The sequence below is a fragment of the Dipteris shenzhenensis genome, chromosome 4 (assembly GCF_047967505.1).
Source record: "Dipteris shenzhenensis isolate YYH24624 ecotype China chromosome 4, Dip_SZ_1.0, whole genome shotgun sequence".
Classification (NCBI taxonomy): Eukaryota; Viridiplantae; Streptophyta; class Polypodiopsida; order Gleicheniales; family Dipteridaceae; genus Dipteris; species Dipteris shenzhenensis.
The window spans coordinates 50,996,570-51,023,071 of record NC_141599.1 but is presented as its reverse complement, the minus strand read 5'-3'; the positions used below and the strand labels follow the sequence as shown (position 1 = coordinate 51,023,071).

The following is a 26,502-nucleotide window of genomic DNA, read 5'->3' as shown; positions in this document are numbered from 1 at the left end:
AACCTTGTGTTCCACACTCCACAAAACACATTGAGATTCAATATCACTTTGTACGCGAGCTCATCATGGATGGAGAGGTCAACTTGGTGTACTGTCCAACTATAGAGAATGCTGCGGACTTTTTCACGGAGGCTCTTGGAAGAGACTTGCTGGAGAGGCATCTTCATCGACTTGGCATTTGGCCCGAAAAAGTAAGTTCACTTACGGGTGGACATTGAGGGGGGGTGTTAGATATCAATGCTCCACTCTCGTGTAACTATGCGGGAACTAGCTAACTCTACTTGTAAGCCCCCCATATGAGGAGAAGGCATTTGAGTAGCTCAATTATTTGGTAGATCCTGGTTTGGACACCAGATGGGGGCCATGTGTGGCCTGATGGCTGGACGGAGTTGGCACACTGCCAACTAGGATACATGCAAGTGCGGGATGACATTCCATGAATGACCGCACTGAGGGTAGACAGAGCTTTTCTCGGGACAGTCCACTCTTGGGTTGTGGGACCCGTTTGGAATCCCAGATGATCCTGAATGGCTCTGGGCCGAACGGAGAAAGTAGGTCAGTTGATCTATTTTACACCACGGTTCTATCGTGTGGTCAGTGGCCTATTTCAGGACCGACCCCCAGTTGACCATTTTGGACGGACTGGGTCGGTCACCAAATTGGGTCTAACCGATTACGACTAGTGGCTATATAAGAGTAAGCCCGGGAAGCCCATTTTATCACTAGCTACAGCAACCCTGATTCCTTAACATCTAACCTCCGTCCTCTACTGTTTCCAGCTCGCCATCGAAGCTTCTTTCATAGGGGTGCACGGTTGGGAGGCAGTGCCATCTATTATATCAGTTCTACAGTAATCAAATTTTTGATTCTCCATACTATCTGTTTTCTCTCTTGCGTATGAGATCCTGTTATCTATTGAGCACAGACGTTGTATTGTTTTCTTATAGTGCCTTATTAGATCCTACATATTAGGCAAGAATTTATTAACTAAGCTTTGGTGTTAATCACTCTTTTAACAAGATAGGGCCTACCCTTGAGTTGATGTAGATACACCCCCCCTTTCTTTGAGATTTAAGGTGAAGAGAGCTGAGTTCGGAGAAGGTTATGCACGATTTGGTGCAAGCGATGGAGTACCTCTAATCTTTGAAGTATTTATTGATGTACAAAGGTTTGTGGCCTTATGTGAAAGGCCACAAACCTTTGAAGTATTTATTGATGTACAAAGGTCTGTGGCCTTATGTGAAAGGCACAAAACAAATCGACATCACTACGGATGAGGAGGATATTGAAGAGTAAGCGTTGGTCGTCATTGCGCTTAACCTTTATCCAAAACCCATTCACTTGGTGGCAAGAGCCATGTCACTCTAGACTCTGCTTGGAATGAGTTAGATAGACTCTATGGAGCAAGTGTAAAGCACTCTCTGATTGCACTCCCTCTGATTGCACTCCATAGGATCACAACGCAATTGGCCACTATTGACGCTATTGCTGTGCTCTTGCAGAGCATGCCCGACGCATATGCTCACCTTGTCACAACCTTAGAGCATCTCCCCTACCCTAATTTGGAAAATATTATTAGAGCTTTACTTGATGAAGAGTGCAACATCCTCCACCTCCTAGCCACTGCCTCACTCGCCTTCGCTTCTACCTTCTTCGCTTCCTTCGACTCACCCTTTCCATCGGCCATCTTCTCTACATCCTTCTTCTCTTCTTTCTTCTCTTCCTTGGCTTTCTCTGCCGGCTTTGGAGGTGCTTCCTCATAGTAATACACTTTCAGTTAACTGGGTAGGATGTATCGGAATATGTAATAGGATGCATGATTCTGAAGGTCAATTATTTGCTATTGATCCAGTGATTAAACGTTAACCGTGGGGCGCAGCCGTAACCTTATATCGAGGACTGCCCTGTGGCGACTAGCAAAGCCAAAACAGTATTCTTGACACACAAGTTACAGCCTAAAACAGAAAAAAACTTAACATATTGGAGTGCAGATGCAAGCTTTTAAATCACAGTTCTTTATCACGGTTCACAATTACTTCTTATTTTTGAACATCTTATCCGGTCGACGTAGCATGGATTCAAATGCTCGTTTCCGGAAGAGCAACAGAGAAGGTTGATTGAACACAATTCTAAATCACAAGAAAGCAGAGAACACAAATTGTCAGCCTACATACCGCACATTATGGGAACGAAATTTCGATCATCTTCGAAGGATTCAACCCCAGTGTCAAGAACTAGACGTCTAAGACAGAGACAGTGACAACTTGGAAACTGAACCGATTGAAAAAGAGCAATTAAGGGGTATGATCAAAGACAACCATAAGAATCAGCCGTCTATCGTATTCACATTATATACTATTACAAAATCAGAGATTAGATGCATTGCAAAGACCTTTGCTGGCACTGCTACATAAGTGTTTATACATGGTTAACCCCGTTTCACAGGATCAAAAGTAGATACTCCAGCAATAGCCCCAGCAATGGCAAGGAGGACGACTCCTCCAGCAACAACACTGAATAACAGATTCTTCAACGACGGGGAAACTCCCGGTTGAGCTGCCTCAGCGATTTCAGGAATGATCATGGCAGCTGCAACCGCAGCAGCAGTAAGTCCAGCAACATGGTCATCTTTGGGTGCAGACGCACTGCAAAAACCAAGCCGAAGGAAACGACAGGGTAAGGGCGGAAGCAGTCAAGTAAAGTCGAGGATATGGGTCGTGCAATTATCAAGTTGGGGGACGTACCTCATGACGATGAGGCGGCCATGGCGGGAGGCAAGCGAGGGGGTCGAGACGAAAGCTGAAGGTGGGCGGTGCTGGATGGCGGTTGAAGACAAGGAGAAGGCGGGCAAGAAGGGGGTAGCGAGAGGCATCGAGATAGCCATAGCCAAAGCGATGACGAAGGAAAGGAAGTAGAGAGGAATAAAGCTCGAGTGGTGGTGTTTGTTTGTGAATGGATAATGGACTCAATGCTATAGGGGATAATCCCAAGCAAATTTGTTCTAAGTCAAAGAAATCATATTGTTGTCACACAATTATATAGCTAGATGATAGAAATATATCATGGACATGCTTATTAAAGGTGGAATGAAGGATTCAAAAGCCACATATATGTTAATGGAATCCAAAGTCAATTTGCACAAGCATGACCATGATGCAAACATGAGCTATGAGGTTGCATACAAGGTCTTGGTGGAAATATTTACCTAGCACGCACATGGTTTTATGTTTGAACCACAAATTATAAGTGCATGGCCTTCTTCTTCAATTCTACCAAGCTATGTTGCACCTTTTTTGTAAGAGAACACTTGGCCTTTAGACTTGAATAATGGTAGGTGTTGATTGAGGAGGAATTCCTTTTCGTGACATGAGCTTCAATTCTTATGACATGAGGTGTTCCTCCTTAGTGGATAATGGCATTTTTTGCTTTGTCCATTAAGATAGGTAGTTTTTGGTATAAAAGTTCACTTTCACATTGCTAGATATTTTGAGATCCTTGCCCCATCATCAGGCCCAATTTAAGCATTGGTTTTTATGAAAGGTATAGCAAGATAACAATGATAAACGTATCATCCTTGACCTATGGGATGGTTGGAGGTGGCAACATTGTTGCCATTGCTTCATCTTATAAAAATGTGTTTGACTTTGAAGAGGCTAAATCTTGCATCTTAACTATGATGAAAATGTCCTCGCACATCTATAAGGTTGAGGAAGGGAACTTCACTATCATCATTAAGGGTACTTCAAGTCTGTCTTCATCAAGGGTTTGATGTTGGTCTATTCACTCTATTTTAAGAAAAGTACACTCACCCACCTTGCATTATCCGGATTGGAAAAGAGTATGCAATTGATATGTGAGGCACACAATGCATTAAAGAATTAAGCTAACCATTTGGGGTTAAATTGTAATTGAAGATCGGAGGAGTGGTCAAGCTCTCAAACACCTCCTTCCTACCCCTCATTATTGTGCAAAAAATTGTCCTAGCCTCAGGGTAAATGTGCAAATGTGGTAAGAGTTTTGCTAATAATTAAGCGTTGGTAGGCGGGTACCAAAGCCTTCGCCTATTATGGGACACCACCACAAGCACGGCCACACAAGGGAATGCCACCATGAGGATCATGACAAAGCCAAGGAGGCACCAAAAAAATACAAGTTGGTTACTATTAAGGTCAAATCAGCTACTCTAATCAAAGTCAAATTCCAAGATTTTAAAGGGACTAAAGATGAAGTCCCTTATAGTCACTTGCAGAGTTTCCTCTGAGTTTGTCATATCAATGGCATTATAAAAAAGGAGGATTACATGAACTACTTTTTGTGCACACTTACTAAGATAGCTTAGCACTGGTTCAACCAATTTCATATTCGTTATTTTAAGGATTGGCAACAAATGATGTCTGAGGCTTTCCTTAAGAGATTCTGACAAGAGATCAACGAAGAAACATGAGTCTATTCAAGATTCTGCACTGATTTTGTGCTTAGAATGCGAGCTTTGATCAGTCAGCTTAGCACAACTCCAGATGACAAGTCATTGCAAACTTTGTTGATTATAAGATGCACTCAAATTGATCTCCAATCTCCAAAGAACATAAAAAGAATTGTTGAACCATGCTATTGCACTAGAAAAGAATGTATCCTCCAAAAAGAGAAGACTGAAGCAAGTGATGATGATGATGCCTTGACCAAACTTGATAAGCTAAAGTCAAAATCATGAAAAAGGCCTTGAAATAAATCGGGTTCAGAGAAAAGCTGAGTCAGGAAGAGAAATGGTGCAACACGTGCTCTAAGGAGAGACACACAAAAGATGACTACAAGACAAAGGACTGAGGGATTTGTTCTAAATATGGGCATGATGAGTCCACATGTTGGTGTGCTAAAAAGAAAACATAAGTAGGAGGAAGGAGGGTAAAGACAAAAATGGGAAAGATAAGAAACAAGGTCCACGTATTTTTTGTTACTTTGGTAATGGTATCCACACCAAGTTTGATTGCCCGTTGTAACAAGAACATTTAAAAATGCTTCAAAGCAATAGGGAAAGACGAGAAGTTGACCCTGGGTGCCAGGTAATATTAGCAAAACTCTCAAGTTCGATTGATGCCCATGTAGTAACCTATTTGCAATAGCAGAGGTCACCAAAGAAGATGGATTAATCCTTCAGGTGATCTCAATTGGAAGACACAAAAATAGATTGCCTCATGAATAACTCAGGAATTGAAGGGTGAAAGCTCCAATTGTGGACTTACCTCCTCATTTGAGAATGGTGCCACCGGCAGATAACTCGCCAAAAGCTTCCACAAGTTAGTCTCAACTAGTACTGAGTTTTGAAGGGGACTGGAGTCAAAAAATGGAAAAAGCATGGGAGATTTTCCAAAAAATGAAGGTCAGCCTTAGAATAGCAAAATTGCTCAAATTTGTACCTTATTGTAGAGAGTCTTTGCTGCTATAACTTTAGACTGAAGAATCACCTGTCAAGACTATGGATTCAATGATTACTATTCTAGTCATTGATACTCCAATGGTGAATGATGAAGTACTTACTATTGATTATTGTCAACAACGAAAAGCAAAAGTTCTCAGGAGTCATTGTGGATGGTGGTTCTGGAGTTAACATCATATTTGCAGCTGTGATGAATAAATTGCAGTTGAAGAATATGGTGGTAACATCATATTTGTGGATGTGGTTAATAAATTGCAGTTGAAGAATATGAAGCCCTCTCCATTCTAAGTTTGGATGGTAGATCAAAGACCTGTGAAACCCATGGGTACGCTTTCTGTTGTTGTTCTTACTATTGGTGGTAATCATTACATAATAAGTTTATTGGTCATTTTCAATGGAAGAGAATTCCTATCCCTAAAATTGGGTAGACCCTAGTTGAAAAGTGCCAAGGTGTTACATGACTGGGGAATCAAATTGATGACAATAAAAACTAGAGATAAGAAAATATAGGTTCTGACCAATCCTAGTAAGGTGCTTAAACGTTCTAGGCCTCAAGATCTTAAAGTGAAGGACTAGTTTTTACAAGATGTTGAAACTTGGCTTATGAAGCTTCAAAGATTACTAGTGGGAGAGCTTGACATATTCCAGATAGCTGTTGACTTGAAACAAATAATTAAGGAAGATAAAATTGCAGCACAACACTACTCTTTTTCCAAAGAAAGCGCTTGGACTCAAGAATGCACCATCTACCTTTTAGAGATTTATGGTTGAAACTTCAAGCACTACTTGACTGAGTTTATTGCTATTTATTTGGATGATTTCTGTGCTTACTTAGCTATTTTTCATCGTTTGACATATTTGGTTAAGGTTTTTAATAAGAGCTGACCAATTACAGTGAAGATGCTAAAGCCCAACAAGTTGCTCTGGGTGTGTGTGTGTGTGTGTGTGTGTACGTACTTACATATGTATGCATGTATGTGTGTCTGTGTAACTCGAGACTAACTATGAAAACACAGCTCAAGTTAAGCTAAAGAAGGTGTTAACCTCTGGTTAACAAGAGGCTTGGGACTAGCTGACTTGGTAGCTAAGAACTTAGCATAGTAAAGCTTGCGTGGAAACCAAGCTAAAAGCAGTGGAGAAATATGATTGGTGCCAACTTGCGGAGAAGTGCATCTCCAGAGATCAAGGGAATGACGTAGAAGACAACCAGCAGGCAGTGACTAATGGTAGAACGTGGTCCCCCTCGTTAGTTAGGAGTATAATTAGAAGGTGGTGAGCTAGCCTTTGATTGAGATAGTGAAGCTCCTACTTAGAGGTAGAGATTGGGATCCGAAAGAGACTCCTTGTGAGAAAACGAGTTTTAGATAGTGAGGTAGCATAGAACTAGGAAGTCTATGAAGACTACTGGCTCATAGAGCTTCTAGTTGAGTTGAGGCGAGGGAAGGTTGAGTGGAGTTGTCATGGAATTGTGTTGCCATGAGTTGTTGTAATAGAAAGATTACTTCTGAAATACAATCAAAGTTTGCTCCTTTATGTTGTCTTTATCTCTTTGAGATCTCTTTGCTCAAGTACTTTTGCACTTGTCTTCATACAGTGTGCTCATATGTTAGTTACATTGACATCTAATTAATTGTAGTTGTCCCCGTGTTGAGTAGAAAACCTTGCACATCAACCCATGCATTGCAAGAGAGGGAATCTTCTCTCACTAGTGCACTTGCACTGAGCTTGTTGGCCACGTGTAGTTGACTAGTCAACTCTAGTGATGGGGAAAAAGACCATCAACATTATAAGTCAAGGACTTTGAGATCAACATTGACAGTTTGGTCAAGGAGACCTTTCCATTGGTCAATGAAATCATGCATGGAGTCACCTTCTTTGAGTTCAAGGAAGATGAGCTAACATTGTGCATTAATCTGAGTAGCTATGTCAATGTGGTCATACATAGCCTTCAACATATATCAAAGTGCTTTGGAGGTGTCTAGCATGTGGACAAGTTGGATGTGGAGGTTGTCACAATTGGGAATTATATTGGAGCATGCTTTAGCATCAACCTAGATCCAAGCATTAACAACATTAACATCAGATGCAGGAGTAGGCACAGAAGTGCAAGCAGTGGTTATTGGTAGTTGCTCGAGTTGTTGCAAGTGTAGGTGGGTAGGAGGAGTAGGGGTTTTGGAACAACATGTCCAGAGTTTAGCCCATGTAAGTAACATCTCCATTTTAATTGCCCATATGCGATAGTTAGTTTTGGGTAGCTTCTCAAGTTTGTATGTGTGGGTGGAGGAAACTGAAGCCATGAAGGAAAACTAGGTGATGGGGAAAACTAAGAGGAGTTTGGAGAAAGGTGGATCAACAATCAAGAAATAGACGTCTGACAAGCAAAGATTACTTAGGAAGATCGTGGAACAATTGATACCATGAGAGGAAATGAAGAGTAGAGAATGAAAGTGCTTGATCAAGAAGATGCATAAGCAAGAGAGAAAATCAAGAAGAGGGTTGAAAACAATGATTGTATTGCAAAAGCCTAAACTAGCTTATGTCAACTACAGAAGGCTAATAACCAACTGATGTATCCATTGTATCATAACTACATGGATTGCTACTAATTTAACTTGGAGTTACTTTCTGTAGACTTACTATTCCAATACGAAGTCCATTCTGTTTTTACTCCACACATTAGAAAATAAACTTGCAATGGTATTTAGGAAAGTCATAAATTTATTTAATAATGCACACGAGAAGTACATTACTATTACAACTACATTAAAGTCATAAATTTATTTAATAATGCACATGAAAAGTACATAGCTATTACAACTACATTAAAGGCAACCTGGAGAAAGTCTCAACCAATTTTTCAATGAATGGTTATTGAGAAATATGCATGTACACATAGCTAACTTGACATTCAAACAGGTTATAGAGACTAGCTTGTTCCCCAATGTGGTGTAACTTATATTTCTTTTGGTTTGAGTATTTATTAAGAAGCTACAAAGAAGTCACTATTTGGAGACGTTGGCAAAATCTAGATTTTAAATGCATGGATGATATAATGATGATTACTGTCCTTGATGCCTTTGTTTCTAGATCATTTCCAACCTTGATAGATGAGGTTTTGACTTATTCGGTCTAACTAGCTTAAGCCTTGCCTAGTAATTGATTATTAAGTTTTATGAAGAGCTCTTGAATTAATGCTATCAGCTCTTGTCTGGGTATAGGTATAGGCAACACACAGGCGCATGCGTGCACACACACACACTTGCCTCCCACACACACGCTCACTTGCTCCCAAAGTAGAGACTTTGTATGCATGTGTGCACGTGCACACACACACACATGCACATGCACACGCACACACGTGTGCTCACATGTTTCCCTAATAGAGACTTTAGCCCTTTTGGCATTGATATTTCTCTTAATCAATGCTTGTGCCTTCCAAGCAAGGTGTGCTTCCAACATGCAGTTGGCATTTTGCCTCCTTCCCCAACCCCATTAGTTTGCCACCTCTGATGTTGCCCAATTGATTGGAGACATAGCTAGAGAACGCTCCACTTGCGCACTTTGAAATTGAAAATACCAAGAAGAGGTCACTCCTCTAGTTACCAAGAGGTCACTCCTCTTCTTCAAAATACCTAGAAGAGGTCACTCCTCTAGTTACCACCTCTCTCTATTACCACATCTCTCTCTCTCTCTCTCTCATGCAATGAATTAAGTCTGATTGGAATAATATGACAGAGGAAGGGGGTATCACTGGGGTAAAGGGCATTGATGAATGTGAAGAGGTGCTGCGAAGGGCAAATATGAGGTGTTGTATTATTCAGTTTTGCTTACCAAGTGAAGAGTCTCCACACAATTTGGCAACTTAGGGAGTGCAGGTCGGCGATGTGATTGGTTTAAACCAGGCAGATGCCTGACTTGCCGAAGGGATAATTTGCCTGAAATGGCACAAAGTAAGGTTGTCCAACATCCTCCCAAGCCGAAGCCTCGTTCAAGATTGTAGTAGGCAATGGAGGACTTTTGTGGTTGCAGCATCAAATTATTGCAGGTTTGCGTCGTGTGAACACCACCTCGCGGCGGTCATATTCCTTCCAACCTTCTTTGCCGCCAATTGGTCTAAACCTGAACCACTTGGTCTAAACCTACCCTTAAAGTTTAAACATCTTAACAAAACACGTGTGCTAATGGAAGTTCACGTGACTCCCGCATGGTTAATTAAAGAGTATCATTATCATTATGTACCCAATGTAGGATCAAAGTCGACAGTATTACGTTGTGGAACTTTGGCAGCCGGGAGAGAAGATCAGGCCATCGCCCATGTATCACCCTTCCCGTGGCGGTGTCAGAGGCGGTCGTGATCGTAAGTCCATCCATCCATTCTCTCCTTACCCCTGTCCTTGGAAACGATCTTGTCTAATCCACATCGAAAAGTACATGGGTAGTCATCGCTGATATTTCTGGTTTGTATTGAGGGTTAAGGTTGCAAGCACTGAGCGGCTGCGTTTTAAGACTAAATCAAGGTAGGGGCTGCGCTACCCTATTTATAGTGTAGTGGTTGAATTGAAAAAATTATGAGGATGATGACTAGAATCCAATGCCGGGTCTTCGCGGCGAAACTCTCTGGCAGATATAGATGGTTAAGGTTGCTAATGAGAAGCTTGGGCTTCACATTTAAGACCCACATTTGCCAGGTATGTTAAATTCTTTTACATCTCCGTTCATCGAAAGCCTATGATACGGAATTCAAACGGGCAGAGAGCAAGGCTCTAGAGTAGCTATGTGTAGCTTAGGTCCACCGATGTAATCCCTGCAACAATTAGGCAGGAGTCTAGTTGTAAATTTCCCCTTGTTAAGTGATCGTCCATGTTGCGGCCTGATGACATTGTGATAAGTAATTAAGTTGTGCATTGCCCTATGAGCCATATTTTCTAAGCATTTTTTTCCTTAGATATGTACATTACCCCTAAATGCAGTGGAACTACTCGCTGCACCTTCCTGAATTCATGCATATAATAGAAATGCAATTATGTGAGCCCGTTGCACATACACCATACCTTTTTCCAAAGTTTGAGCATCCCTGTGGGATCAGTTTCAAAGCCTTGCTAGAAATGCTTTTGGATGTCCTCGGGTAATGAAATGCTCTATGCCTACCATTCAATGTCTGGATACAGTCTTTCTGGACAGCTTAGTTGTTCACGTAAACCAGAGGCAGAGTTTGTTGCCCTTCAATTTCGGTCGTCATGGAGATCTCAACATGGTGATGGGTACTGATCTGATGATTAACTTTATAATGGGGGATTTATTTTTTCTCCAGCAAGCTTGTTCTCTTCCTTTCTGTATATGTCTCATGTCATTTGAGAATTTTTTCTTATGCCTGCAGAGCACAGATGATTATTTAGAAATATGGGTGTAGCCTGCGTGGCCCTCACCACCAACCCCTTCTTCCCCCTTACCTTGTCCCCACTTAGAGGACTAACTGTAGCCATGCAGTTCGAACTTCGCAGGGAAGGGCTGCGATAGAATACCTGCTCCTGAATACTGAGGCCACAGTCTATTTATTAACATGAGATCGGTAGATGCAGAAGGTTTTTTCCTCTGTCCTAATGGCTTGGTGACAGAACCTTCTAACAAAATGGTTCCTGTTCATGACAAAGGTGACTGCAGTAGATGACAGGATGGGAGTCCTGGCAAGTTGTTAGAGCATTCATGGAATGTCTCAGATGGGAATTAGTGTGTTTGTTCAATATAGTTACTTAATCAAAATTTCTGAGGACCCAGTCTTCTTGCCTGATCCTTTCACTTGTGTCACCCTTTTACCAGTGCAAGGTTTTCAGTGTGCTGATGAGCTCAGGATCTAGCCTTTTCAATCAACAATTGTATCCTTTCATTGTAACAAAAGTTTACAGTTGGAGATATACTATGTGCAAGAGTAAGAGGAGCTCTCCTCAGATTCATTGACTCTGCCTGTCGATTTTCAAAGTTTTCCAAGGGAGTTAAATAGGCCTATAAGGTTTTAATATTTAACGTATTTCCTCCTGAAGCTCATTTCTGCTAGTGAACTCTTGAACGATGTTCTTTTCTATAGGTCCCCTTTTTCCATTTCCCCTTTTCTGTGCGTAAATGGCAATATGTTGTCCTTAATATAAGTGTCTATTTCTTTTTGGAATAAGTTTTTGAGTCAGCTGTGAACTTTGAAACTCATGCCATGAAAACTGTGTACATGCTGATTTTTAGTGCGTATGGTTGATTGCAGAGTTCAATTGGGATGATGTAAAAACTGATAAACATAGGGAGAATTATATTGGTCACAGTGTGAGGGCTCCAGTGGGAAGGTGGCAGAAAGGTGTAGTTTGCAATCCTGACTTCTTGGAAATCCAATTTGAGATGCTATCAAGATTCAATCTTCTATTCTATTTGCAAGCTCACACCAGATTACTTCTTGTTGTCATGCTTTATAAACGACTGATGTGCTTAAGGTAATATGGTCGAAGTGGAGAGGTCACCGCTAGTATTTTTAAAAATTTTGTGCTTCAAAACTTTGCGCAGGAAAGGATCTCTCTTGGTATGCAAAGGATAAAAAGGCAGACTTACTTCTTCAAAATGCAGCCAGAGCTGAAATTCAAAAAATTAAGGAGGAAGAAGAACAGGCAATGCGAGAAATCTTAGGCTTAGCTCCAAAGAGGGGGCATCGACCTCAGGGTAACAGACTGGATAAGCATGAAACAGCAGAGTTATTTAGGAGAGGGAAAACTGCGGAAGAGTTGGCACCTGCTTATACAGAAGGAGAGCGTGTACAAGGCTTGGGATTTGCTCCGTAAGTTGAAAGCGGTTGTTAAGAAGTTTGAAGTTAACATCCACAAACTGTTGGCCATTGATTTAATAAGATCAGTAATATGGCACCAAAAGAACATGGATTGGTATAAGGAGATCCATTATTTTAGATTCTATATATATATATATATATAGAGAGAGAGAGAGAGAGAGAGAGAGAGAGAGAGAGAGACCCCCCTTCTGTCTCTTTCTCTCTCTCTTTCTCTCTTGCTCTCTCCAAATAAAAGGTACCTTCCTGTCTATTTCAGCATTGTACTTCCTTTTTATTTCAGCAATGTAGTCCCTACTCATACATGGCAATGCTCTAGTCTAGGGAAGTTGAATTACTCATTTCTGAGGACTGTCTAACTAGGGTAAACTAGTTAGAGTTAGCCAAATTTAGAACCAGCTCTGTTTCAGTGTATCAGACCATGAAAATCTTGGGAAATGTCCATTTCACTTGAAACTTAGAGCAGTAGTTCTTGATGCTAGGGCACACCTTTGCAAAATTTGGTCGCTAGAAGTTGCTCCAATCTCTGTATGCCACGTGTCAGCTTGTAAACAGGCCTAATTTTCAAAGTTGTCAGATGTGAACAATTTGTACATCACTATGATTGTGGTGGTGACCTGCTGAATCAAAGCCTTTATAGATCTTTGGAGCTGAAATTTTGCAGTTTAAGCCAGGCTGGCAGTTTCTAAATTCGCTTCAGTTCTTTGGAAATCCTGCTTTAAATTAAGATTTGTCACTATCAGCTAAGTCACATTTTTTGCTGGAAGGGGTGTGCAATGCATTTCTACAATCTTGCGTGTTTTACCCAAATTTTGCGGGCAAAATGCCTTTCTGCCAGGTGCAATGGACAGATGTGCCTAATTCCAACTGATTTTCTGCAATCCTGGGATTTCTCTACCTCTGCTGATGCTCAATTGGATCCAGTGTATGTACTAAGGATTAAAGAAAACCTAGAATTTTGGATCAGGATTCAGAATGTTGGGATTATTGAAATATGAGTTTTCTGCTTCTGACATGCCTTCAGAGAAGCCTGGAAATCCGGCTAGAAAGCAAGCAATGTTACATTCAGATCCTAGGATGGAGGGAGAAGCACGTGAAGACATTGCAGTTATGGGATTGGACTCAGTACTAGAATACATACATAAATGCATACATACATACGTGCATGTAGGCTGAGAACACACTTTGAAATCAGGATTCAATGGGAAATAAGCAAGTTCCTATGGAGGTTATTCATCGAAGTCAAGTGCAGTTAACTCAAGAGCAAGTAATTCTAAGCTGTTTGGGCCCTATGCTACAAGAAATCAAGGAATCAACCAATGAAATGGAGACTATCCTTGAAACAATCCCTAATCCCAATGATAAATTTGAGCCTGTGACTAAGTCTGAAGGGTTTAAGGCCTCGCCTACAAGAGCTCACCTTATGTACAAAGAGGCTGCAACCAAAAGCAAAATACCTTCTGTCACGAGGACGTGGATTCTAACGTAATTGAATTTACGTGTTAATACCTTGGACCTTGGTGGCAAGGGAATTATGGGAGTCCTGGTACGTGTATCAGGCTCGGGGAATTAATTCCTAGTGATCCGAGGCAAATTGTGCACGTGTTGGTGCATTAATTCCGCCTTGGGTAGTTTTTTGGTGATCCAGAAGAGTGGTAAAAATCCAGTTGCTATTTCTAGCTTAAAATCAGCCAGTTGTGTCTAGGGGCCAAAACCAGCTCAATTGAGGTGCAAACTGGGGCCAGGCTAGATCAGTTACAAGTAGAAAAGCATCCAGGGAAGATTGCGTCCAATTTTGTGCAAGCAGGGAGCTGCTAGGTGGAATTGCGCTAGGTTTTCTACCATATCCAGGCTGGTCCGGGGCAGATTTGGCCAGGGCGAGTTGATTCTAGAGGTTTGCAAGCAGTTCTGGAGCAGGATTTGCATAGGTGATTTCATTTGGGGCTGGATTTTGGCTGTTCCAGGTGCCGGTGCCGAGGCGATTTCACCAAGAGGAGATTTCTGTTGTTCCGGGAGCCAGATAGCTAGGCATCAGCTGTTGTGGCATTTTCAATCAACTGTGACATTTGTGACTCGTGTCTTCGTGCAATAATCACGGATCTCCTTAGGCAGTAAGAATCCTCTCAGCCTTGTCTTCTATTCTTTCTTCCCTCATTCCCCTTCTTCTACCCTCCTCTTCAACCTTTCCTGTTCTTTCCATTTCTATCCCAATGGCTTCTGTAAAGGAATTGGCAGAAAACAAGGTGAAGATTCCCGTGTTACCCTTGTTTCCTGTCGTTCGTCAATTGGACGGGAACAATAATGGGGTGTGGCGTGTCATGATGGAGTCAGTATTACAGTCCTACGACTTGGCGGACTTCATTCTGGTAGGTGTCACAAGGCCAGATCCCCTTGATGAAAGTTTAGGTATTCTGGGTCAGAAGCAAGCTGAGAATTCGGCTCAGATCTGGGACCGTGTCAATGCAAGGGTATGATCGTTCATCTTCTTGAACTGTACTCCTTCGATTATTAATCATGTAAAGCACATGATGGCAGCCAAGAGTATGTGGGAGCATCTGGCCTCCCTCTATAATAGGACTTACCCTATGAAGAGGGTCTCTCTTGAGGTTCAGATGAGGATATTGGATCTTGCTAAGTCTTCCTCTATGCAGGAACATATCAATAAGCTTCATGAATTTCAATAGAAGATACTTCAGGTTGGGAACGAGATAGCATCTGAAGATATGGTCCACCCTCATGTCAGTATCAACAGCCACACACCTGGAAGATACCAAGCACTCCATGCTGTCCTTCACCTTCACGAAGGTTTATGACTCCTCGTCGACCCACATCTCAATGTTAGACATCTTCACTGTGGCTTCTAGGTCGGCATATTTGACCTCAGTAATGCACGGAGATGTCACCAAGAACAATTCTTTGATTATCACGTTAGCTTTGGCTTTTGTGTTACCCTCTGAATCTGAGTTGGACTCCTTGTTTTTCTGATCCGCCTTCTTCTTTCTGAAATCCTTCGCAAAATGGCGTGGCGTGTTACAATAGAAGCAAATTTTCTTCTTCTTCCTCTTTTGGGAAGTGTCCTCGTCATCAGGGTCATCCTTCTTGGACTGGCCATTGTTAGGCTTGCCCTTTCCTTTACTAGCGTAATCCTTTGCCAACAATGCCTTGTCATCTTTGTCGTTGTTGTAGAGCTTCTCCCTAGCTTCTTCCTGAAGTAGTTATGGACCCAACTCCTCAAAAGTCAGAGGTTTGGTCCTCTGTCCTGTTGCCACAGTCGTAACGAAGCTTTTAAAACTCCGAGGTAGCCTCCTTAGTACCATCAAGGTCAACTGGCTCGAGTCCACCTTATGACCAATAGATGCTAGTTGATCCCTCACCACCTTGACCTTTGTCAAGTGGTCATGTACCGAATCTCCCTCATCCATATCCAAGTTGTAGAGCTGATGCTAAAGAAGCAAGATCCGGGTTGTGTTATCTGTTTTGTACATATCCTTCAGAATGGGCCACTCCTCTATTGACGTGTCGGCCATTTGGATGTGAGAAAGCACAGAGTCTGCCGTAGTCCCTATGATCAATGCCAGGGCGTGGGCATCTCTATCTTCCCAAGCTTCGAGCTCCTCTCCATGTACTGGTATGAGTATCTTTCCCTTGTTGTCCACCATATCCTTTGGCTTTGCCTCGGCTCCCGTTGTCAGTTTCCACAGCTTTCGAGCCACTAAATGACTCCGGATCTTCACCTTCCAGATAGGGTAATTTGTCCCATTCAGTTTCCCAAACTCTCCAAAGTTAGGGATGGTGAAAGAAAGAAATCTAGGGGAGGAGGAAGGGAGAGAAAGGGGTGAAGAGGCTTTTGCAATCAACCTCTCTGCTGCTAAACCACACAGCAAAGTCAAACAAACTCAACCTTCTGTAGACCAAAACTCTGTATGCGCACTTCTAGGGCTTGCTGCAGGCGGCTCTCTTGCTCACAACCCTTGCCTTCTGTCTCACCACCTAGATGCCTACTGCCAAGAGACTCGCTGCCCTTCTGCGCTTCCTGCCAGGCCAGATCCAAGGGCTTTTGCCTCGCCACCCTTCCTGCACTTTCCAGGCTGGTTCGGGGCAAACCTGGCTAGGGCGAGTTGATTCTAGAGGTTTGCAGGCAGTTCTGGAGCAGGATTTGCATAGGAAATTTCATATGGGGCTGGATTCTGGCTGTTCCAGGTGCTAGGAGGCAGGATGATTGCATGCAGGGCTGAATCCTGCTGATTCTGGTCTTGGGATCAGCTCTACGGAGCTAAATATTCCTCTAAGATTGATTTGAGAATGGGTTATCATCCGATGCAAATATTTGAGAAAGACCTTGTGTTTTTTTCTCTTTCGACTAGGCTGCTTTGGATATTGTCATGCAACGAGTAGACTTTAGTGTTGCTTTTCTCTTATTAGTTTTGTTGTGGCTATTATAGGCCGAGCTATTATGACGACTAGGAGGAGTTGGGTTTGTTAGAATTATTATCATATTCTAGGCAGTGGCCAATTGAATGTAATAAGTAGGTTACGGGCACTTTTCCCTCTGAGGTTTTCCCCCCTAAGCGCGGTCTAAGCCCTAACTACGGTTAGTGGATAAGATAGGGTTTTGTCACTTAGACAAAACCCCTCACTTCTCTTTTGTACTCACTTCATTTCAGTCCACTATTCAGTACACTTATGTTCAGCTCACACTCTCTTTCTCTCTCTCTTTTCCATCATTTGGTATCAGAGCAAGACAAGCTCTTGGACCAGCTCCTCTTGCCCACAGCTCGCAGCTCGCAAGCCTCGACGTCCGTACCAGCTCCATTTGTTGTACACACGTACGGCTTTACAGCGGTGCCATATGCTACTCCCGTGAGCAGCCCGTACCCTACATGCCAGTCCGTCGCTTCTATCCGTACGACGTACGGTCTGTTCGTATAGAGCCTTACTAGCGTTGCTCCATTCCGTACTTGCATGCAAACTTTAAAGCCAAGCGTCATACCTGCACGCAAAGCCAAGTGCCGTCGTCCATACTGTGTATAGATTTTCGTATAGCATCGTTGCATTTTGTCCGTACCAGTGTCCGTACACCAGTACGAATTTCGTACTACTGTGCAGGTGTCGTACCATCTGTCAGTCCGTACGGACTTACTGTTCCGACCGTACGAGTATCGGCAGCTCCCGTTTGTACAACCTGGAGCTCACCTTTGGTCTTCAGGTGAACATTGCAGGAACATTTTGGGACCTGGGTGCTATTGAGCAAGAAATTGGTCAATTTTTGTGAGCCATTGTTGGGCTGAATTTTTTGGGACAGATTTGTTGTATCAAGCCATTGTTTGGATTAGATTCAATCAAATTTGGGGATAGATTTGTGTACATTTGCAGGTGTTGAGCACATTTGGGGCTTTGGTCGACAAATTGCAAAATTTGGGGCTTTCAGTCAATTTGCCCTCTTTCAGTTGCAATTTCACCCTAAAATTTGGGGCTTTTGGTTTTGAACTGCAATTTCAGGCATTTTTGGGACTTTTAGTTAATTTGCCCTCTTTTGGATGCAATTTCCTTGACGAAATTGGGGCTTTTGGCATTCGGATGCAATTTGGCAGTTGAAACACCATTTGGGAGATTTGCAAGCAGTTTTGGACTTAGTGTGAGTCAATTTGCCGACTTTTGTCACTTTCGGCAAATTTTCTTTACAGATTTTTGGGCATTTGCAGAGCATTGTGGTGCATTTCAAGCCTTTGATAGGTTGTGACAATATTTGTCACTATGGGTAGATTTTCTTTGGCAGACTCTGGTTGTGCATTTTACATCCCAAGAAGGGATTTTACTTGTTCAGTTTGCTGTGTTTTTTTGAGTTTATCTAGCAAAAATGGCTCAGAACAATCCCAATGAGGTGTTTGGAGTCCTCACACAGGAGGATAAGTTGGATGGCACCAACAACTCCTTGTGGAGTCTTATGGTTTGCAACATCTTGGTTGGCAAACATCTTTGGGATTATGTTAATGGAGATGAAGCAAGGCCAGATTCTATGGCTACACCTATCACTCCTACAGCTGGAGGCAAGGGTAGAGGTAAAAATGCAGCACTCCTACAGTAGAGGTAAAAATGCAACACAAGTAATTGGAGCAGTCGCTGTTCCAGTGGCTCCCACAACAGAGCAGAAAAGATGGGATTCTAGGGATGCACAAGCTCTATCTGTGATTTCTCTTTCTGTCATAAGGCCATCCTCCCAAGAGGAGCACAAGTCGCTTTGCAGGAAATGGAGGAATGCACATTCTGCCAATGCTGCTGACGTGTGCAAGAATGAGTTAAGGAAAATTTGGCATGCAAGTCATGCTGTTCAGGGTGAGATTCTTGCATTGGAGACATGGTTGGCTTGGCATTTCACTGGGGCTCTTGGTTTGTTTCACAAGATGATTCAAGTATCTTTGTTCCTACCACAAACCTCTCTAAGTCCAAGCATGCAAGCATGAGGGCGAGTGTGGGCGCAAAGAACGTATCTCTCCATTTGAGGCCAGTGGTGCAGATTAATCCATGGCTGTTCTTCATAGTGTAAAATATAGTGCATATCTAAAGGGGGTTAGGTCTGGTTGTGGTCCTGATATGGCTGATATGGCTGAGCGCTTTTATAGAGGTGCATTTGGAAAGCGATTGGTTGATATGGCAAATGCTTCTATGCACGAGATGGGTGTGCCTGAACATAGTATGCAGCAAACGAGTGACTATCGGCATAGTGTCCGGAAAAAAAGGCCAGTGACTGCAAATCCTGATGAACTACTGGATGAGGATAGTCATAGACCAGAATATGTCACGGTTACAACAAGCAGGCAACGCAATCAATCTAGCCACAATGAAGGGCCCAATGAGGTTTATTTGGTTTTGCAAAGAGGCTCATTATTCCTCACATTCGGTCATGCAAGACCTCAAAGGCAGCTTGGGAGATATTAGAGAGTATGCTTGCAGCAAGAAATGATGCCAGAGTTTCCTTTCTGAAGAGAGTTTTCTCATACGCATATGGATGAGGGAGATTCCATGAATACTCACCTCACAAAGCTTCAGGATTTGAGGGAGCAGTTGCTGAATATTAAAGAAGTTATTCCGGATTCAAAGATGATCACTACCACACTGAATTCTCTTCTTGAGTCCTATCTTACTTTCCACACCTCGCTGAATTTGTCATTGGGGGGGGCAGCAATTCTCTCTCTTTTCACGAGTTGGTAGGACTTCTGTTGCAGGGAGGGCAGAAACGAAGAAATATGGCAACAGGGGCTAGTGAGCATGCCATGTTTTCTAAGTTTAAGCCCAAAGGAAAAGGGCAGCAAAAGCAACATGCCAATCAGCCCACACATCAGCATAAAGCTGATTCAGGACAGCCCTCTTATAAGGCTAAGGGTGATGCAAATAAGCCTAAAAAGAAGGGCATTTGTCACTACTGCAAAAAGCCAGGTTATTATATTGGTGAATGCAAGAAGTGCATAGCTAAAGAAAAGAAAAGCTATTCAGGTATGGCTGTCAGTTGCATCAGCTCCTCATGCACATGATGGGGGAGATGTTGCAACCAACTTTATGGAAGAGCACTATGCCTTTTTGTCTTGCATTTTAGACTTTTCAATGGGTAGTTCAGATACTACAGCCACTATTGAGGATGATCCTTATGCTTTCTTGACTTGCAATTATGATCCTTCAAAGGATGCATGCTCTCTCAGACACTGAATACTTGGTATTTTGATATTGGTGCTTCCAAGCACATCACTTCTAAGAAGAGTCTTTTTGCATCTCTGCATCCTCCACCTACTAAAAAGAAGGTGACTTGTGCAAATAATTCTTCTTATTCAGTGTGTGGAGTGGGGGACATCATCCTTGCATCCACTGATGGCACATATTTCAGAATTTCAGATGCACTCTATGTGCCACGTATAAAGAAGAATTTGCTTTCTGTGTCCTCTCTCAATAGAGGAGGATTTCAGGTTATATTCGATGATGCTAAGTGTGTAGTCAGAGACAAAGAGAATGACTATGCTCTGATGTGGTCTGGCACTTTGTATCGGGGTCTTTTTCAGCTTGACATATATGAGAAAAGATCCGATCTGCACTTTCTGTGAGCACTCCCACTGTTGCGATGCAGAATGCGGAGTTATGGCATGCCAGGTATGGGCACATGAGCTATGGCAGCTTAATGACACTTCAGAAGGATGCTATGGTTGATGTATTGTCTCCTTTGGAGTCACCTTCTCCTCATGCATGTGAGGGTTGCATCCTTGGCAAGATGCATAGATTTCCTTTTAAGAAGGATGGTGCAGTGAGAGCTACACGTAAATTACAGCTCATTCACAGTGATGTCTACGGTCCCATGAGGACACTTGCTTTTGGTGGTTATCTCTATTATGTTACATTCATAGATGACTTCACCAATTACACTTGGTTCTATGGTCTTAAGGCAAAATCAAAAGTGTTTATGCATTTCAAACACTTTGTGGCTATGGTTGAGAATGAGACATGAATCAAGGTGCGGACACTTCGCACAGATAGAGGGGGGGAGTATATGTCTCATGAGTTTGAGGCATTTTGAAGGAGAAGGGCATCACACATTTATAGTGAGGCTTACATCTCAGCAAAATGGTAAAGCTGAGCGCAAGAATCGCACTCTTATGGAGATGGATAGATGCATGCTTACCAGTTAAAAGTTGCCTCAGAGGTTTTGGCTCAAAGGTCTCATGTGTGCAAACTATGTTTTGAATCGGGCTCCCACAAAGACTTTGAAGACAATCACTCCCTATGAGGCATGGCATGGAAGAAAGCCTTCAGTGGATCACTTTAAAGTTTTTGGTTATGTTGCATATTCCCACGTGCCTGTGGAGTTTTGACACAAGTTGTCAGATAATGCACTTAACTGCATTTTTGTTGGGTACAGTGCACAAAGCAAAGGCTATCGTGTCTACAATCCTGCTTCGCGTAATATTTTTGTGAGTAGAGATGTTATATTTTCAGAAAATTCAGCACATACACATGCTGAATTTACAATTCTAGCTTCTTCGGATGATGTTTTTGAGGGGATGCTTCCTATAGCGTTTGGTTCCCCACCTGAGGCTCATGCTGAAAATCAGAATTTACAGCAACCTCCTCCTCATCCACATGCCCCGATTCAGCCACAGGCTGATTTTGTACCTCCACAGGGTGTGGATGAAGTTGTCAGGCAAGAGATTCAAGAGATACACAGAGCCAAAACAGTTCCGAATTGGTTGCTACAGACTCTTAGGGAGAGTAGGCTTGAGGCACCATTGCCTGGCAGGACTCGTAGTGCAGTAAGGCATGTAGGGGGGGCTCTTTCAGTTGAGACAGCGTATGTAGGTACTCTTCTTGATGAAGAAGAACCTGACTCTTTTAAAGAAGCAAAGGATAATGTGCATTGGATGCATGCCATGCACAATGAATTGCAGTCCATTGAGAAAAATCAGACTTAGGATGTTGTGGATTTGCCACCAGGTAAGCATGCCATTGGTACCAAATGGGTTTTCAAAGTGAAAAGGAAGCCAGATAGGTCCATTGACAGGTACAAGGCAAGGCTGGTTGCCAAAGGCTATGCACAGAAGAAGGGCATAGATTATGAGGAGACTTTTGCTCCTACATTCCCGGATGACCACCATAAGGTCAGTTATTGCCATGGCTGCCAATTTTGTTTGGAATGTCCATCAATTGGACATAAAAACAGCTTTCCTTAATGGGGACTTGCAAGAAGAGGTTTATGTCAAATCACCTCTTGAATTTTAACTTTCTGGTAATGCACTTCAGGTTTGCAAGCTAAACAAAGCTTTATATGCGCTGAAACAAGCCCCACGTTGCCAAGATTGATGCATTCCTGGAAGTAAGGGGTTACATAATAGTCCCACAGAAAGCACCCTCTACATAAAGAAGGATGGGGGGATATTCATTCTTTATGTAGATGACATGTTGCTCACAGGGTTAAATGAGGAAATAATTGCAGATTTCAAGCTGAGTTGAAAGCTGAATTTGACATGACAGATTTGGGCATGTTAAATTTTTATTTGGGAATCCAGTTTATACAAGACAAGCGTGGCATCGTTATGTCTCAATCCAAGTATGTGCAAAAGCTCTTGGATAAGCTCACATGCATGATTGTAAGCCTATAGCCAACTCCCATGGAGTTGGGGCTGAAGCTTACTATGTATGATGCAGGTGAATCAGTGGATGTCACACTTTACAGCCAGGCTGTTGGATGCATCATTTATTTGTGCAATACTAGGCCTGATATTCAGTATGAGGTGAGCAGGTATATGCACGGCGCAGGCTGTAAAACGCATCTTCCGTTATTTGCAAGGCACAAAGTCTTATGGCTTGATGTTTCCCGGGGGGGTGACTTGCAGATGCATGCTTACAGTGATTCAGATTGGGCTGGAGACTATGATACCGGGCAGTCCACTAGTGGTAATTGTTTCTTTTTGGGCAAAGCTTGCATTTCTTCGCTGAGCAAGAAGCAATCTATAGTGGCTACTTCCTCATGTGAAGCTGAGTACAGGGCAGCTTTCACAGTGACTGTTGATTGTGTTTGGCTGCGACGTTTGTTCGCTGATCTTTGTCTCTAATTGGAGGGTCCATCTCCAATTCTCACTGAGAATCAGAGTGCTAAAGCAGTGACAAAGAATCCTGTGTTTCATGCTCGCACGAAGTACGTTGAGGGTTTATTATCATTATGTCAGAGAGAAGTTGCATGCAGGGGAGATCAATGTTGCAGACATTTTCACCAAAGCACTTCCATTTGAGAAGTTTGAGGCATTTTGAAGTGCTCTAAACTTATCTCCTTTTGGTGATTGATCACTACCTTGTACACCACATTGGCACTGCAGGGGGGTGTTAGAATTATTATCATTGTCTAGGTAGTGGCCAATGTAATGTAATAAGTAGGCTAGGGGCACTTTTCCCTGGAGGTTTTTCCCCTAACCACAGTCTAATCCCTAACTACGGTTAGTGGATAATATAGGGTTTTGTCACTTAGACAAAACCCCTCACTTCTCTTTTGTACTCACTTCATTTCAGTCCACTATTCAGTACACTTACGTTCAGCTCACTCTCGCCGGAGCTAGCGGGAGAGGCTGAGCCCTTTCACCAAAGCACTTCCATTTGAGAAGTTTGAGGCATTTTGAAGTGCTCTAAACTTATCTCCTTTTGGTGATTGATCACTACCTTGTACACCACATTGGCACTGCAGGGGGGTGTTAGAATTATTATCATTTTCTAGGTAGTGGCCAATGTAATGTAATAAGTAGGTTAGGGGCACTTTTCCCTGGAGGTTTTTCCCCTAACCACAGTCTAATCCCTAACTACGGTTAGTGGATAATATAGGGTTTTGTCACTTAGACAAAACCCCTCACTTCTCTTTTGTACTCACTTCATTTCAGTCCACTATTCAGTACACTTACGTTCAGCTCACTCTCGCCGGAGCTAGCGGGAGAGGCTGAGCCCCTCCCTTCGCTCAGCCTCTCCCACTAGCCCCTCCACTCAGCCTCTCTGCCTCAGCCTCCCTCACCCGCTCAGCCTCCCCACCTCAGCCTTCCTCACCCGCTCAGCCACCAGCAGCAGCCGCCAACATACACTCACAAGAGACTCTCAGTCTATAACTGATGTTTTGGTGTTCACCTTTTGGTGTGTGTTTGTCCCATAGGCCTGTGAGGTCTCCCGAGGACATTAATATTTCTTTCTTTCTTTCTTTCTCTTGCTCTCTCTCATTTCCATTAGGGTTATGGGTGATACCATATTTTTTAAATGTCTGGTTAAAAGGAGGTATGGTAGGCATTAAAGGAGCTTTGTTAGGTGTTGACGAAATGTTACTATAAAAATTCTTACGCTTCTAGGTAGGGAGTGTAACAAAGGGTAAATTTACGTAGCTAGATTTTAGAATGGTGGGCCTTTTAGTTCTTTTAATAAGGGGATCCATAAGTTGCCACGTGGCATCATAGGCTAGCCATCCCATAAGTAAACTTGTAATTGATGCCAGGCCCACACCTATAAAAGGGGGCTCTTCTGTAACTATGTACTCAATTCATTTCTTAATACAAACTTGTTGTCACTCATTACAGCTGAAGCCTGAATAGCTCTAAGCTGAACTAGGATGTTTTCTCCTAGCCTAGGAATCTCCTTTCCTAGCCCTGTTGCTGGTGAAGCCCCTCACTAGCTATGGATCTACACACAAGCCAGGTATTTTGATGGTTCAGCTCTTGAATTTCTGCAACCTACATGCTGTACTTTACCTTTGGATTCATTTGCTGGCATTTCTACATCATTAGGCTGTGAATTAGACCTAAACTAGCAGGCTGTAGGCTAGCTTAGTTACAGGGAGCGAGTAGGAGCTAATGAAAAAGTTGACTGCTATGCTAAAAAGATAGCAAAATTTTTGGGTGAGTGTGGTATTCCATCCCTAGTTTTAGGGTTAGGTTTGGGCCTTTTATGTTTCACATATAAGGCATGTACTCACGGTCTGAGTTTGTCTGATAACTGCATTTTTTAAATCGTGGGCAAGACATGGGTATTTAATGAATTTAATGACAAATGTGTCATGGCTATTCTATGTTTGGGCAGAGGGATGGTTGGTGAAGAATTCTAGACTAGTCTGTTGATGTTGTGTTTGGATGGCAATATGGTCCAGTAGACTTTCATTTGTAAGGTATTTTTACTGTTGAAAGGCCTGCTAATGGTTTGTATTTTTTTTCCTGTGCATTTGTGAATGAATTGTAAAGTGATTTGTGCAGCTTTGCATTCAAACTTGATTGTAATTTCTATAGAAGAGCCACTATACAGTCTTTAGATATTAATATTCTTACTGTCATGCTAGGCATACAATTTTGTGCATTTGGAGATTAATACTTTACCATGCTCAGTTGGGCTGCTGAAGTACTGTTTTTTCTTTTATCATCGATGATGCACTTTAGGAAAAGGCGGTCTGTTCTCGTTGCTTACAAAAGGAATACGATTTTTTGCAGGGCTCCCCGGCATGGCTCAAGCAAAGGTACCTCGATGCAGTCAGGCCTTTTTGAGAGGGCACATGAGTATTCAGCAGATCCAAGTGCAAACAATAGCACTGGGCAGCCTTTGAACAATGAATCTAATGTGTCCAGTGATGTGCTGGACTCAAAAACAAGCAAAAAATTACAGAAGAGGGAAGCCAAGGAGAAGAGGAAGGAGGAGAAGAGAGCTGCAAAGAAGGCATCAAAGTTGGAAAAAAGGAAATATGATGGAGACTTTCCTAACTTGGACAAAGGCCATAGAAGCAAGAGAGGTCGGAGGCATGACAGCAGAGACAACAGTAGCTAGGGATAAGTTGTACCCTTTCTGCTTCATATGTAACCTTAATGATGTGTGGATGGGACAGGATAATGAAAACACTCATGTTATTGGGCATAACTCAGTGCATTTGCTCATTGCAAGAAAGAGGTATATCGACGAGAGCCTCTAGGACGTCCCTAGTTCTGTATAAAATGATTCACAGTATGCATGCCACCTAAGACTTGCACATTGATACGGTGTATTTATAGCATGCATCAGGAGTTTTCCTAGTCATCTGCTCTTGGGCTGTTCTCATCGGTATCTATCTCAATTCACTCTGGCTGTGTAGGCTTTGCAGAAGGGGACTGTTGGACAGTTTCCGTGGCTGTGTGTCTTGACTGTCAGGCGAATCTTACTTTGAATGATGTAGTTTTTTTCATCTTATCGATCGTTTGTATTCACTCACATGCAATCTCCCTTGTCAAGCAAATCTTACTTTGATTATGGAGGTTTTTCTTATCTAATCAATCCTTTGGATTCTCTCACATACAATCACTTATGCATAAGTGCATGCTATTTATTACGTATAACTCGTACAGGTGATTCCAGTCCCCTGTGAGCACATGTCCATCTTGATGATCCCAACTATTAGGGGCTAAATGTTTCTCATCCAAAGATTTCGATTCTTTTACAACGTTTGTGTACACAATTATTCAAGGAGCAGCAACTTTTGCGTAGCAACTTTTATGGAAATAAAGCATCTGGTAGTAATATTTCCATTATGGGATACACAATTACTTTTTGTTTTCCTAGAACCTTTGCGGTGAGCTCTCCTCAAAGTCACTCATATGTACTCTCATACCCATCACTCATGATACCGGAGGGTAGTATGCCCATCCAAATAATTGCCGTATAGCCAAGCACAATATCAAGACCGCTAACAACACTTGGCACGGCAATCTTGCACAACTTGTTAGTCATACACGAA

The 26,502-nt window shown here is 42.5% G+C and overlaps 2 protein-coding genes across 2 annotated transcripts; one reads left to right on the top strand and one right to left on the bottom strand.

Annotated features, from left to right (window-relative positions):
• Positions 1–2,304: 2,304 nt before the first annotated feature.
• LOC147903007 (uncharacterized) lies at positions 2,305–2,975 on the bottom strand. Its single transcript, XM_087373629.1, has 2 exons — positions 2,745–2,975; positions 2,305–2,645 (listed from the first exon to the last, which is right to left on the bottom strand). The coding sequence occupies exons 1-2, from the start codon at positions 2,882–2,884 to the stop codon at positions 2,429–2,431; spliced, it is 357 nt and encodes a 118-aa protein (XP_087229755.1). The 5' UTR covers positions 2,885–2,975; the 3' UTR covers positions 2,305–2,428.
• Positions 2,976–9,653: 6,678 nt separating this feature from the next.
• On the top strand, positions 9,654–25,982 carry LOC147903006 (leukocyte immunoglobulin-like receptor family A protein). The gene is made up of 4 exons (XM_087373535.1): positions 9,654–9,791; positions 11,685–11,774; positions 11,978–12,245; positions 25,232–25,982. The coding sequence occupies exons 1-4, from the start codon at positions 9,749–9,751 to the stop codon at positions 25,560–25,562; spliced, it is 732 nt and encodes a 243-aa protein (XP_087229661.1). The 5' UTR covers positions 9,654–9,748; the 3' UTR covers positions 25,563–25,982.
• Positions 25,983–26,502: the final 520 nt, after the last annotated feature.